We start from the raw sequence: 14,625 nt of genomic DNA on the forward strand, positions 1-14,625 counted from the left end.
AGGCTAAACCCCATGCAGCAGAGTGTGTTGCTGTCTATCTGATCTCATCATTGTTTTCACTTCACCCTTTTGGGGCCTGCAGAACCAATGCGTTGCAGAAGTAGGTTTATTGCCTTGTTGATTTGTAAGCCGTGAATGTTTCCAATGAGATGTGCGCAATTTATTGACATAAACCATTAGATCTTCCTTGAATGCCCTGGAGTTCCTGAATTACCAGCTGAAAACTATTACTACGGAGCATATAATCACTTAGAAAGTGCCTCTATCTTCTTTTTTTAATGTGAAATTCAGCTACATAAATAGCATTTTTATAGCACATAGACCAGAAAGGGTACAAAGATGTTCTGTATTTCTGTTTTGTTTTATCTTAGGGATACTTGGTCAGCAGTGACACTCACAGCTGATGTGAACCTCAGGCACTGTCTGTGAACCTTTCTTGTAACAATTCCACAAGAGGCTCCAATCAACTGAACATCTTCAAGAGCACAGACTGATTTTGGCACTGTGACAGTTTTAACTGGAAATACAGTTTCATCATGGCAATGTTTGATTATCTTTCACTGTGAGGATGGAAAGGCTTTGCTAGCATCTTGTTAAATATGATTATGGCTACTGCAGTAGGAACGAAGAGTCCAGATTGTTCACAGAACTAGGACAGAGGATTTCTTGGCCCAGTGCTGCTGCTGCTCTGCTCAGAGTACATTTCTCATCTCCTTTTTGCCATTTCACATGTACTAATTGGGCTCCATTGATAAAGGAGGATCAATAGCTTAAAATGAGTTACTAAATCATCTTACCCCTCCAAGCCTTTCTTATTTTCTCCTGTCATGAAGAAAATGGCCTTTTGCACAGTCACTGGTGTTGTGGGTGTTGGCTTAGATTCACACCTTGTTTTAAGTCTTCCTTCCTAAGTTTGGAGCAAGGCTTCATGGTGGGTCTGCTTGTCCTAGGGGTCCACACAAATAAAGCTCCTGTCCTTGGATATGTTCTGTGGCATTCCAGATCGGCATAAGGTGCTGATGCTCTCCGAAGATCAGGAAGCAAAGGTAAAACATCATCAATGGCATAATTAAAATTTCTAAGTGGTGGGGAAGGCAGGAATCGTTCCTCTAGGTACATGTAGTTTGGCTGTCTAAAGCAATGACCCAGCAGAATGTTCAGAGTTTCAGTTGTGGCAGATGGATTCAGCTACTTGCTTATACTGCTAAAAAAAAGGGTTTTGGTACAGTTTTCTTGGCAGTGACAAAATAAGTGCATCTTTCTAAAATGGTGATGTGACAAAGATTTCTTTGGATCTTTGCAAGCTGGGACCTCCTCTTCTCTTTTCTAAGCATAGGACAGTACATTCCCAGGCGGAGAGGTGAGGGTCTGGATTTCTTCCCTATCTAGTGTTTAAAAAATATGCACTCACTTGAAAATAGTTCAGTTATTACAGGCTGAAACCCTATTTCCAACCTGTGGTCTATGAGCCTCCCTATAAGGAGTTTGGTAAAAAAGTTTCGCAAGGGCCACACTATGAGCGACTTAAGAAAAGGAAGTTTCTCCCTACACTCTGCAACAATCTGAACAGGAAATCATTTTAAGATGCACATCTGATGGCAAATTTTTAGGAGCCTGCATATCAAGAACATTGAAAGACATTTTGCTAATATTACAAACCTCTGCATTGTGGCAGTGTTTGAAATTCTAATAGTCATCTTTTTTTAGCTATACAGTAATTGCACCTCTCAATGGAAACGTTATTCAGGAATAAAGATCCTATCAAGACAAGGGAATATAGATTGTAGTAAAGGTTATGATGGCTTCTGTGAGAGGCTTAACATTGATCCTTTCAGCTATCTGATTTTCCAAGATAAAAAAACCCCCAACTTTTTAAGTTAAGCAGACAATTCAGTATGAAAATTCATGTCTTTAGTTATAGAAGATGGAACTTGAAGTGAATTTGCTAAACTGTTTTTTTCCTCTCTCTTTTTGATGAATGCTTTGAAAAGAAATGGATTTTTCTTTCCCACACATTTTAAATGCTCTTCTCAGTGCTTTTATTTTTTTTTTCTAATGCAAGTCAAAATTGTTAGAGAATTCAAAAGTAAAAATCCATTATGTTGAAAAGGCCATGTTGTGAAATATATCATAAACACCCGGTTAAAGCAGTGCCTGCTAATTAAGGGAGAGAGCTCCTGGGAAACAGCAAGCCTGTAACAGAGCTCAGCCCCCTTTGATCCTCTGTTGAGTTTGTAAAAACGTTACCCGCCCAAACTTGTCTGCAGCTTATTACACATTTTATCCATCTGCTGCAAGACCAAAAATAAGCGATTTATAATTCAGTTGAACTCCAGTTGTTCAGCGTATCACTGACTGTGGAGTCTTTAGTAAGAGGGAAAGGATGATGGGAGGAAAAGTCAAGCAAAGGCTAAACAGAGTCAGGCACTCTGGAAATTGCATTGCTTTTTCCTGTAGGGATTACATAAGCACTGGACTGCAAGTTGTACAGGTGTGTTGCAGGTGTTACCTCATACGGGTTCGGATTTTTCAGGAGAAATATGCTTTAGTGTCTATCTGTTGCCTACAAAGTGAAATAAAACCATTTGTTGGGGTTCTCTGGCTTCAATCCAGACAAATTTCTGTGCCTTGAGTAGAAGTGTGGATGTGTGCATACATGTGTGTATGTGTTCTCTTCCTCCCAGCCCATCATAGCAAGGTGATGAGGGCAACTGTTTGTTGTATGAAAGATGCGTGTTCAAGACTTATCCGCCTCTTTGGGTGACTGGGTGACCACATCCAAGCCCTACATGTGACTGTAGATCGTTGCCTTAATTCTGCGACTGAAGTAAAATCTCACCTTGAAAAACTCTCTCCATCTTTCTGGTTGTGATACCAGCCTCTGTTATTCAGAGGCTCTTGTGCAGGACTGCAGTGCTTGCCTGAGCTGTAGCACGTTTAGACGTGGTGGCCAGGAGAAGTGGGATGGCTCTGTTGGACAAATTAGGCGTTAGCTCTGAAATCTAATAACAAGAGGAACTAATGAGGTGGTTGATTCACCTTCCCTGGAGGTGTTTAAGGCACGGGTGGATGAGGTGCTAAGGGGCATGGTTTAGTGTTTGATAGGAATGGTTGGACTCGATGATCCGGTGGGTCTCTTCCAACCTGGTTATTCTATGATATGCAAATATAATGACTTTATGTCCTGTTGATTTTTTTAGAACTGATCAGCGCTTCGTTTTAGCACCCGTATGTCTTATCTGCGTTGGTTAGCTATCACTCCTGGATGCTTGCATCCCACCAGGGGCTACTGCTGTTATGTATCTTACTGCTGAGATGGAGACAGAGCGTTATGAAGCTCTGCTTTAATCAGAAAGCAGAGGTTAATTTGCTGTTGCCTGTAAATAAATAACAGGTTAAAAATGTATCTAGTACTCACCCACCCAAATTTGTCTCTTCCCATGTCTGGGAGAATCTCACTGTTACAAGTACCATCTCCTCCCAGGGACTTCTCAGCTGACTTACCAGTAGCAAATCGGCATTATGCTGAAAATGTGTTGCTAAGAGTGTGTAATCACTTCAGGTCTATAAGAAATAAGTTGCACAAAGCAGTGAGGCTTTGCCAAGGACAGGGTCGGTAAGAGGAGAGTTGATGAAGGGGGAATAGCTGATCTGGGAGGTTATGCCACATGTTCTTTGCCAAAGATTTAATGCATGGCAGGAGTGTTACCTGGGTTCCAGGGGCTGAGCCAGGGGCCAGCAGTTGACAGGCAGATGCTGGAACCAGTGTGTGCCCCGAGCCTGGAGAGCTCATAACAACCCTCAGCTTTTAGAATGGCTTTAGTAACCTACATTCATTTACTGCCCTTGTTGATTCTGTGATTCATAGTAAGTGCTGAAGCCAATAATAAACTTGTTGGAAGGGTCTGCAGTGCAAGTCAACACCGCTGAACAAAATTGTTCAGCACAGGTGTTTCAAATGGTAAAGACCTCTTAATCACTGATCTCATCAGTGAAAAACCTGCTCACCAAGCAAGGTGGAATCTCCTTAGTCTGTGCTCCATTTCGAACAGAAATCCCAGCACATTGGTATTCCCACTATATTTCTCTGGAGACCATTTCAGAAGGTAATGCACGCTGCTGCTGAGCCTGTTTTCTTGCCACTTATACTGTATTTACCCTTTGTTTGATTGCTGCTAGACCTCTAAATTCAACAAGACACTGGTATAAAGTTTCAAAGCTTCTTTTTGCTTCTTTTTAGTTGTCTTTTATCTTAAAATGTGCAACTATTTAATTCTTTCTTCCTGAACTCATCATCCTACTTGTAGGTTTCTCCTTCTTCTCAGCATTCCTAAAAGAATATCTGTCTTGTGATAATGTGGGAAGATGTATATTGGGCAAAAAGACATCTTAACTTTCTGCAAGTTATGTTTTTATTTATGATATAGATAAGTTTTGTCAAAACATGTCATATCAACCTGATACCAATGGTTTTGTTAACTTGCTTCTCTTCCCAGTAATTTCATACCTATAATATTCTACCTCCTGTGGGTTTTGTTCATTTCTGAGGAGGATAAAATGGCTCTGGGTTGTGTTACTGTGAGCAGAGAGGGGAGCACTTCTGAAGCAAAGCGTTTGAGATGTCTGCTGTGGGATGGTTCTACAAACATTAGGCCTGTCACTTTAATAAATCAAAACATATATCTTCCCAGATTCTCCACCTTTGTTTTCACATCTGGAGATGCTCATGCTAAGGATGTCGTGGAAGTAAAGGTTCGGAGATTATTTGAGATTTTTGACTGCAGATTGTTTTGTACTTTTTTTGCCAGGTCTGTTGACAGCTGTAACCAGGATGTGAGTGCTTCAGAAAAGGTACTTCTGTTCTCGTGTTCTAAGTTTGTATCTTTATATGACGTTTAGCATTTGAATGAAAGCTTTCCAGATCTCTGGAGGAATATGTGTAATTTGTCCATCATTTCCGGATTTCTAGTGGTATTCTTGATGAATAGAAGCGCTTTTTCCATTTCTCCTCTCAGTTCTAGACATCTTAGATATTCTGACAACAGGTGTTGATGGACAAGCAATTTACAGTAATCTCTCATGGTGCTTATTCTGTAGCTCCCTGAATTATAAGTGACATGCTGGCAAAGCTGAACAACTGATCATCGGATACTGGCATAGTGTTAAACATGGCTTCTGAGGCTGCTCAGAACTTCCTTCAGCCACTGTCTTCTTGGATGTCTCAAATATATGAAGCTATCCAACAAGCAGGAGACTCTATATCTGCTTCTCTGCTGAGTTTGAGTGGAGTGGGTCGTAAATCAGAAGAAGAGAGAAACCAAGACTTGGAGAATAATGGAGGAACTTATGAGGATTATTCTGAGGAATCAGATGGTGAGCGACACCTGGACCTCTGGGATGAGGAATACTTATATCCTAGAGAAGATGGTCACATTGAAGGTCTTGATATTGCTCCACAAAATGTCCCTCATGGTTCTGACATACGTCCACAGAGACAGAAACGAGTTAAAAACACTGACAGCTTATCAGAGCAGTGTGTTGAAAGCACCAGGTCTTTGACAGCCAGTGGTTCCTACTGGACGAATGAAGATTTCCAGCCACTTGATCGGCTTCCTCCCATTGCTGAGGAAGAAGGTGAGCCCTCTAGGAGAATGGGAGGTCATGAGCACAATCTCAACTTGGGTGGCTCCTTAAAAAGTAATAACGACAAGGCAAATTTTGCAGGTAAGCATCTAGCATGCACCCTGACAGTATTATCCCGACTTTCCTGGTGTTGATTTGATATAGTTGCTAATCTGTTCATTATGTTCTGTGTTGTCTCTTTTTTTCCCCCACAGCTAAAATAAACCTTCCCAAATCCTAAAGAAAAATCTAACCTTTCCTCTTCTATTTCCAGTTCTTCTATTTCATGACACTATTGTCATTAAAATAAGTGGAGATCTCTGGGGTGAAATGCTGTGTATTAGAAGGCAATCAGGCCCTGTTGCTGTAGCAAGAAGTATTTTGTTCTCCCGATGGTTTGTTTCTGGTAGCACGACCCTTCAAAGGGAGTGTTTAGCCTTAAGCCTTTGCTTTGAGAACCATCTGCCTTTGCGTCATTGCTATTAAAGATATATATAATCTTAAACCTTCTTTCTTTGTGCCAGGAATCTCAAGATGTTACTGTGCCATGTGCTGTGAAATGCTGTACTAAAAAGCCAGCCATATCTCATGATTTTATGGATTAAAGGCTCCCGAATCGCTTTCCTCCCCTCCCACCACCCCCACAGAATTTTCAAATAAGACTGAAGAGGACAGCAGGCAGGAGATTATGGGAATGAAAACTGAATTTGATATTTTCAGTTTTAAATAGGCCTAACTATGACTTCTAATCATTAAGTGACATGAACAGCTTTTCAGGCAATTGTGTTCAGAATTGGATTTCAGCCATGTGATGTGTACTCAATAAATATCACTGTAAATGTGGCTGAAGGTTCCCTGGGTCGCAGAGAACTGATGGAGATGTATGTCACAGCCACAAGCAGGAAAGCTGCAGTCCTGCTGACACCACCCTTGGGTCTTGCTGGGTTAAAGCTGCTTTTCATGAACATCCTAGGAACAGGGATAAAAGACTTGTGTGCATGGGTCTACATCAGGGAGTTGAACTTGAGATGCATTGAAGGTCTTTGGACTTTGCCTTCAAATATCTAAACGCCTTGTTTTGAAACAGGCAGTAGATGCTCTTAAAAATGTTTGTTTTGTCATGACCAAGAGCGTTTCGTCACTCTTGGCTTCTGGGGAAGTCTTACATATTTAGCCTTTTCTGTGTAGACTGCGGAAGATCAGCCCATTTGTTTTCCTGTTTAATAGGAATATCAGACTGAGAGGGTATAAACCTTGTCGGTGTTCTTTAACGAATGCTAAATTTAGCTCTTTTCTTTATTACTATTCCTCACACTGTTATGGCCAGGCAGTAAATAATTAAAAAGTGCTTTTGGTCTAGCTGTTCTGTCTCTCAGGCTGGAACTGCTTGTTTCATATTCCAAATGAACGATGGCCAGAACCAGGTTAACTACCCCAGGACTCTGTCTCTTGGAGTGCACCCTCAAACCCATACAGATCTCCTGCCTTTCAGTACCCCTATATGCTGCCCGTGCAATATCCTGCCCATGCTGTTTGTTCATAGGTACAAAGTTAATGCTGCAAGGATGGATTTACTGTGTGTATTTGGGTTATGTGTCCGGTGTGCGTACAGGTGCCATGGAGCAGGGCATGTTGTGTTCTTCCAGTGGGTGCTGGGGCCATGGTTCCCCCTGAACAAGTGCTATCCAGGGCAGAGCCTTTTCTCCTGTAGAGCCTGTACCACCAAGAAGAGCTGTTAAAGGAATTAATGGAAAATCCTGGAGGTCCTCAGAGTAGGCTGGGGAGCAACACATCGCAAATTCATTATTCCAATGGTGGCTTCTAGATCTTTGTCGTGTCTCTGAACTACATGCTGTCTCACAGTGAATGGGAGAAAAGGTGGTGAGTTCTCAGGGAATTGGGGGCTAGGAATGGGCTGCTGTCACTGTCAGAGCAGTTTGTCACCTGCAGTCTTGTCTTCAGGGACATCTGAGAAAGTGGGTCCTTAGGACCAGATGAATTTTCCTAGTGAGAGGCACGTAGAGTGACAGTCAGATGCCAAATTAACCCATCACTGCAGCTAAAGAAAAGGTTCGCTCTGAACCTCTTTCCCAGCTGAGAGCAGGTACTGATCAAATTCTTGTTGGACCCTCTTAATATTTATTTGCTTTCCTTCTCAATAAGCTGTCTGGAGCTGTTGTGAACTGGAAGGCTGGCCTTACAGAGCTGCTCAGCACCTACATCGTCACTGCCTAGAGCTCTACTTCCACACAAAGCACTTTAGAGGGCATTGCATAGCTTTTTACACCAGAGGGAATGTCACTCCAAGTGCTCTCAAATAGACTTTTATCTTTTTATCTCTGTGATGCACCACACAAAAGGCCATCCAATGGTCTCAAGACTTCATAGTCGTGAAGTTGGCTGTTTGAGAGTTGGAGGGCTGGGAGCGGATGTCTTTTTTCTCAGAAATATGTAGGTTGTATAATAGGAGAGAAAGTGCTGAACTGTGATTTGAAAATGTCTTCCACAGGATCTTTGATGTGGAAGAACTCGTTTTACTCTTCTAAGCGACCCTTCACTTCCAAAATGCATACATGCTCTTTGTATTTCCCTTTTCAACTCTTTATTTCCTCTTTTTCCTTTAGATTAATTCTCTAACATCAAGAGTATGAACTCTTCTGATGGTAACCTGCACACGCAGAGAGGCTTTAATAACCTGGCAACTTAAAATTTCAATCATGGATTAAAATGATCAAGAAAAGATATTTGAGGTATCTTTATTTCTGCTAGCTTTGTTACCTAACCCTAAGTGACAATGTAAGCGAGCATATGGACTTGCTGACATTCAGCAAGGCATTCAGTAGCATCAATATTAGCTTTGAACTTTTTTCCTTCCATGTGGCATTTTTTCCCCATTTCTGCAAAACACGTTTCCTGTTTATCCTTATATTCTTTTCAGAACATTGCATCTTGACTTTATTTCACTTAATGTACCATATTTCTCTCCACAATAGAATATTTTAAAGCTAAATTGGCACAAAACAGTAGCAATACTGAATGCTTTTTGTTGCCATGGAAATATTTCTGGGCACTTACTGGAGACCTGGTTGCCAATAGTAATGTAACAGAAAATAGATATGCTTCATTTAGCAGCTACTGGTGATTAAAGAGCCACAGAAATCCGTTACAAGGTCATTCCAATATATAGTTTATTGGTCTGGGCAGGTGGAAATCACCAACTCTAGATAAGAACAATTTTATTTTAAAAAAGATGCAGAACAATATCCAATAGTTGTTTCCGTCTCTTAAACTTAGAACATGCTTCTGAGAAGAAATAAAATAAAATTGCTGCTAAAAACCATCATTACCCCTTCTCCTTTTTATCAAATATGTTTTTGATCTCATTTTTGCCTCCTAGGAAATGTTTTCTAGCTCCCAGAGTAGCTTTTCTGAGGCCCCAAAGCAGCTCACACATTATTCAAAACCATTTTTAGGCTTAGAGATGCAATAAAGTATTTGAGCAATGAAATTCTTGGGTTCTTGAGTCAAATATCTGTTGGATACTGTGAAGCATGTTAATCAGAAGGGTGCAGGTTTGGCTGCTGCTGAGTCCTGGTCTGTACCAAAATGGTGCTAGTAATGTTAAGCCAAGGTTTCAAAAAAAAGACAGGTAAAAATTTTTTGCTTTCCATACTTTTGATCCACAGTTTAAATCTGAGGAGGTGGCTCAGCAGGAAATATTGCAGTGCCAGGTGTTTGGTTTAAGAGGTTAATGATGGGAAGGCAGAGACCCTTCCACACATGCAGATCCCTGCCAACATTTGCACATCACGTAGTTATAATTTTTCCAAATACAGCTGAACTTGTTCTTGCTGCTTCCTTGAGACTCTCCTTCCTTGCCTAACCTCAGCATTTCTGATAGAGAAACTCTCTTGTTGCAGGAGGGGGAGAGGGCAGCCTTTACATCCTCCTGCAGCTACAATACTGCTGATCAGCTGACTAGGGGTGGCTGACAAGAGTGTGGCTGCCAAATCCAGCTCTGCACATTTGGCTTAAGGATTAAAAAGAAGCAGTGGAGCAATAAGCCACTTGTAAAAGTAATGCACTGCAAGCTGAGGGGTAGAGCTGGCCAGTCCATCTGCTTCCTTACCTGAAGCTATAGAATAAAAATAATAATAATGAATGAGGTGAAGAGCAGCAATAATTGTGCCATGAATTTCCCAGAGAAGTTGTGGCTGCCCCATCCGTGGAGGAGTTCAAGGCCAGGCTGGATGAGGCTTTGAGCAACCTGATCCAGTGGGAGGTGTCCCTGCCCTTGGCAGTGAGTTGGAACTGGGCAGGCTTTAAGGTCCTTTCCAATCCAAACCGTTCTATGAATGCAATGGCTTTCACCCACTTCTTCCTCAGGGCCCATGTTTGTTTTGCAAACAAAAAGTCACAGTGAGGATGAAGTTAGCAGTTTCAGCAGACATTGCTCTGGAAAGACACGGGGACAGACACACTGACAGATCAGAGTCTCCTGAATGAAAGGTGAACTATTTTTGCAGCACAAGTTTTGTGATTGAGAGTCTCATGAGCTGTCTGATAAAGCGTTTGTAACACTGGTGTAATTTATAGGTGAGCACTACACTTAAACTGCATGAAGTCTTTGGACATTTTTTTCTACCGCTTAGACAATCTCAGTGCTAGCTAAAGATTGCCTTTCAGTTGCACTAAAATAATTTCTTTGACCTTGTAATACCAGGAAGTTTGTCGTCCTAATAGGAATCTTGTCTAGATGGCTAGATAGTTATCCTCGATACGTGTATGAGGGGAAGCACGCCTCTGAGACTCTGAGGGTTTTTTAAAACTAGAAAGCACTATTGCATTTACTTACCTTGGCCTCCAGCTTAACAGGGGTCATTGATTTTTGCCAGTAATTGCTGTAGTAGAGGAAATTATTCTTTGTGCTCTATATGAGCACTCCTGACCTCAGTAAATGACCCCTCATACAACAAGGAATTCCTAGGCAAGAAGTGAGTTTTCATTACATTCTATAAACCCGTATAGCAAAATATACCCTGAAGAAAAAGATGTTGCTTGTGTGATAAATAAAACTTCTGCTTGAACCTGATACTAAAATAGATAGATGGCTGGTTACCATGTGAAGATTGTAAGTGCTGATAAATTTTATCACCTGTCTGGCTATGGAGCCAGCCAGTGCCATAGCCAGATTGGAGCTCTATAAAATCAGTGCCTGTACTCAAAGTAGGACATTTAAAGATGCTACACTTAATCAACAGCACCACTAGGACGGAGTGAAGGAAAGCAAAGACAGACAGTGGACAAAAGCACTTCATAGAAAATACTTTTGGCTGCTCGAGTGGGAGAGAGCGCTAACGTGACTGGAGATACGCATCTGGTCTGTGAAGAATGTGGTACGAGTCTGAGACTTTATGAAATGAAGTGCAGACGTGAGTTTGCATTGAATGCTTTCTCTCTGGGAAATTCAGAACCACTCAGAAAATGTTTGCATGTAGACTTTTGTCTTTGTGATGGTGGTACCATGTTCGTTTTTATATTTAAAGTACTCCTTTGCAGTTTGTTCTTTTCAAAGCTTCAAATTATAAGGGATCTTCATCCATGATGTCTAGAGTAAGTGGGGATGAAAATATGCAATAGCCCTGAAAAGAGAGTGGATTACGGTATGTGAGCTTTACAGATGAGGGAATGAAGCCAAAGAGTAGGTAAAGCCACAAGTTTAAAAATGTGCTACCATTACAGGCTCTGTCTTAGACCTTCCACAATTGCTGTTCATCCTTGTTGGGTGATTTTAGTCACATTATCTTTCTAAGTCCACAGTGGATCAGTGTTTTGGGTTTTCACCAAGCTTCTTGTCTGGTGGGCAGCGCTTCCTTGTGCCTAGCTCCCTAGGGATGGTGAGGAAGGATGCCTTGTTCAAGATTACTTGTCATCTGCTCTTGCATCTAGAGGGTTACATAAGATGTATTGAGAAAAAGAGATGGATATTGCCATTCAGTGCAGTTACAGAACAAATTGTGTGTGTGAGTGTGCGTGTTTGTGCATGTATTCTCTGATCCATTTTTGCTAAGTGGTATCCTCTTCCTACTCCCCATATGGCAGTTGCAACTCTTTCTTCCCCTGGGAAGGTTGTTTAGGACTCAAGAGGCTTCATTTACCAATAAGCAGTATCTTGGCAGCATCTGGGAAGTGCTGCCTTTCTCCTGGAAACAGCCTCCTCACCTTCCATCTCCTACTATGGGCGAGGCAGGTGTGAATGATCTCATTGCGTTGTGGTGGAGGTTACGTGCAGTCATACTAGCAGCACTCTCTGCAGAACTGGAGCATAGTATTTCTGTGTGCTGACACAAACAGTAGTACTTTTTGTCCTCTTTTGTTGTTTTTTTTTGTTTTGTTTTGCAGTTACTGCTAGCCTGGACTGATTTTTAGACAGTCCAAGATAGCAGGCAAGTGCTTGTAGAAGGGGATGACCATTAGGACTTTTGGAAGCGTGGATAATCCATCTGTGTTTCCTCCTTCCCTTTTGGAATTGCTTAACAGCACAAAAAACCCACAAGTGTAAGCTTATATGAGATGCCAGATAGGGATATGGATATGACTTCCTTGTTCCCAGCTCATTTTTGGCTGTTGTGATGACCTGTTGGCAGCAGCCATCACTTTGAGTGACTTCATAGACTCCTGAAATAATTTTACTAGCCAAGGGGAAAGACCACAATGAAAGAAAAGATGGAGATCACAGTCATGGAGGAAAAAATGTGCAGTTTTATGGACAGTGAATGGCATTGTTGGGCTATGTGAGTCTTCCAGGTAATGAGGAAGGTGTGGTTGGGCTGTACATCTGCAGGTGCTTTTTGTGTGATTTTCATGCATTTTCCCCAGATGGAGCTAGGGAGGCTCAATCTGTATCTATTTGTAGACCAACATGAATGACTTAGGTTGAATCTTAAACCAGTCCATAGCAAAACCCGTAGAAAATCCCTTCTAATAACCACAGGAAAAGCTGATGCTCTCGTGGCTTCATCACCCTACCTAAAAGTTTCCTGATGTCCAGGTGGGTGCTCCCCTGTCTAGAGAGCTCAGTATCCATGTGAGATGAAACACCCTTGGAGGGACTCATAGCACTGGGCATGAGTGCTTGCCCACACAAGCTGGGTGATTGGAGACATTTCTCTTCTCAGGCTGAGAGAGATTCAAGCCCATATGGTCTATATGTAACAGCATAATCTGTGTGGGAGTGCTTTCCAGCAAAACGTATGAGCGTGGTGCTGCTGGAGAGAAAGCCCTGGATTAATGAGAGCACTGAGGTTTGCTGAAGCTCTGTGTCACGGGGTCAGTTTTGGGGTCTAGACATATTGCCATAAATAGTGTAGCTATAAAGTCATTGGCGCTGAGGGTGCAGTTTTGCATTGTCAGTAGGTGATGTAAAACTGCGGTTGAGATATATTGTCCTTCCTCGATCACGCGGTTGTGCTACTTTCCATGTCTGGCCTCATGAGCTTGCCACAGTGTGGTGAATCAGATTGGCTCACTGCTTCAGCTGAGTTACCAGCCTCTCCCCTTTACTTTTGAATCAGTTGAGCTGGCCACATGATTGCTAAAACTGGAACAAGGGGAAGAGGAGGAGGAGGACAGGATTGTTCCTTTTGGGTGACAGCTTTGGTCTTGAATGCATGTGGCACCACATCCTCACCCACTGCTGCTGCTGAAGTCTGTGATTTTCCCAGGAGTGCTATGGAAACGGTGGTGTTAGAACAGTGGAAAAGGGGGGTTGTGGTGAATCAACCCTCTGGTAGCAAACAGAAAGTTTCAATTAGGAAAATCAGTGGGAAAATAAATATCTGCCTTGTTGCAATGCAGTTGTTATCCGTAGTAACCCCAAACAAATATCTTTGCGAGGGAGTTGGTTTTCACGCTGTTAATCAGCAAACAAAGACTTGTGGGTGTGAAGCTAATGGTTACGGTATTGGGTGCTATGAATGGTGTGTAATTACTGCGTATACCCTGGGTCTAGCAGGTTGTGAGCATAACGTAGCAAAAAAACGCTTTAAAGAGGAGCAAGAGTCAATGTCTGGGGTTTCGCAGGCATTTCCTAGGCCAGTTTGGTTTCTGCTAAGTGGAAGGCCATTTTCTGGAAGAAGGTAATGCCAGTTCAAAGAAAATCACTTAAATGTAGCAGAGAGAGCTTATGAAGTGACTCCCTTGCATTAGAAGGAGAAATGAGTATTCAAAGCAAACAAGTAGAAGAGGTGATTGTTAGGTAACCTGGAGGAATTCAACCCATTGTGGTGTGACAGCTACCAGGAAAACTGTTGTTAAAATAATGATTGTGAAGCGAAAGTTATTACTTTTCTTGTTAGAAAGTTATTACTTTTCTTGTTGGAAAGAAAGGACAGTGTTTTCTAAATCGATGGCCATAGAGTTCTGCCAGTTTATTTAGTTTCTGAGTCCACAAGCATTTACAGCCCCACACACCCCAGCACACAGAGCTACACCTGTGCCCTGCAGTGTCCCCAGCATAGACACAGCATCTGGTGACAGAAGGTCACAGCTGCATGTTTTCAAGCAACCTAACCTGGGCTGGCAAAGGGGTGGCTGTAACTGCATCCACACCAGGTGTTTTCCTGGTTTAACAGTGTCTCCTACAGTGTGAAATCTCTTCTTTTCTTCCACTTCCCCACAAATCCTGGGCCCATGCTAATAAAAATTAGCGTAAACGAAGCCTGACTCGTGGTTACTCCACATGTAAAATGTGAAGTAGGTGATTGGGAAAATAAGAGATGACTGTGCTCCTGCTTCTTGGCTGCCATTTCCTTTAGCTGTGGAAGAACCTTAGCAAAGCAAAGTGAGAGTCAGTTTGAAGCCAAGTCCCATGTTCCTATTTTTGAAATCCAAATCTCAGAGTAGGAAAAAAGCAACAGGAAAAGATGTTGATTTTCGTGCTGTTTGCTGTGAGCAGTTCCCTATTCCTTTGCACAGCAGTGTGCAGAATTGGAGTTTATTGCT

At 42.0% G+C, this 14,625-nt stretch overlaps 1 protein-coding gene across 1 annotated transcript in view; it reads left to right on the forward strand.

Annotated features, from left to right (window-relative positions):
• Positions 1 to 4,767: 4,767 nt before the first annotated feature.
• The window catches only part of SYT16 (synaptotagmin 16), a 39,197-nt gene continuing 29,339 nt past the window's right edge, over positions 4,768 to 14,625 (forward strand). The window contains exons 1-2 of the mRNA XM_069856938.1: positions 4,768 to 4,851; positions 5,098 to 5,724. Of these exons, the coding sequence (XP_069713039.1) occupies positions 5,169 to 5,724 (556 nt within the window). The 5' untranslated portion in view covers positions 4,768 to 4,851; positions 5,098 to 5,168. The remainder of the gene's footprint in view (positions 4,852 to 5,097; positions 5,725 to 14,625) is intronic.

Source organism: Phaenicophaeus curvirostris, chromosome 5, assembly GCF_032191515.1.
Source record: "Phaenicophaeus curvirostris isolate KB17595 chromosome 5, BPBGC_Pcur_1.0, whole genome shotgun sequence".
Classification (NCBI taxonomy): domain Eukaryota; kingdom Metazoa; phylum Chordata; class Aves; order Cuculiformes; family Cuculidae; genus Phaenicophaeus; species Phaenicophaeus curvirostris.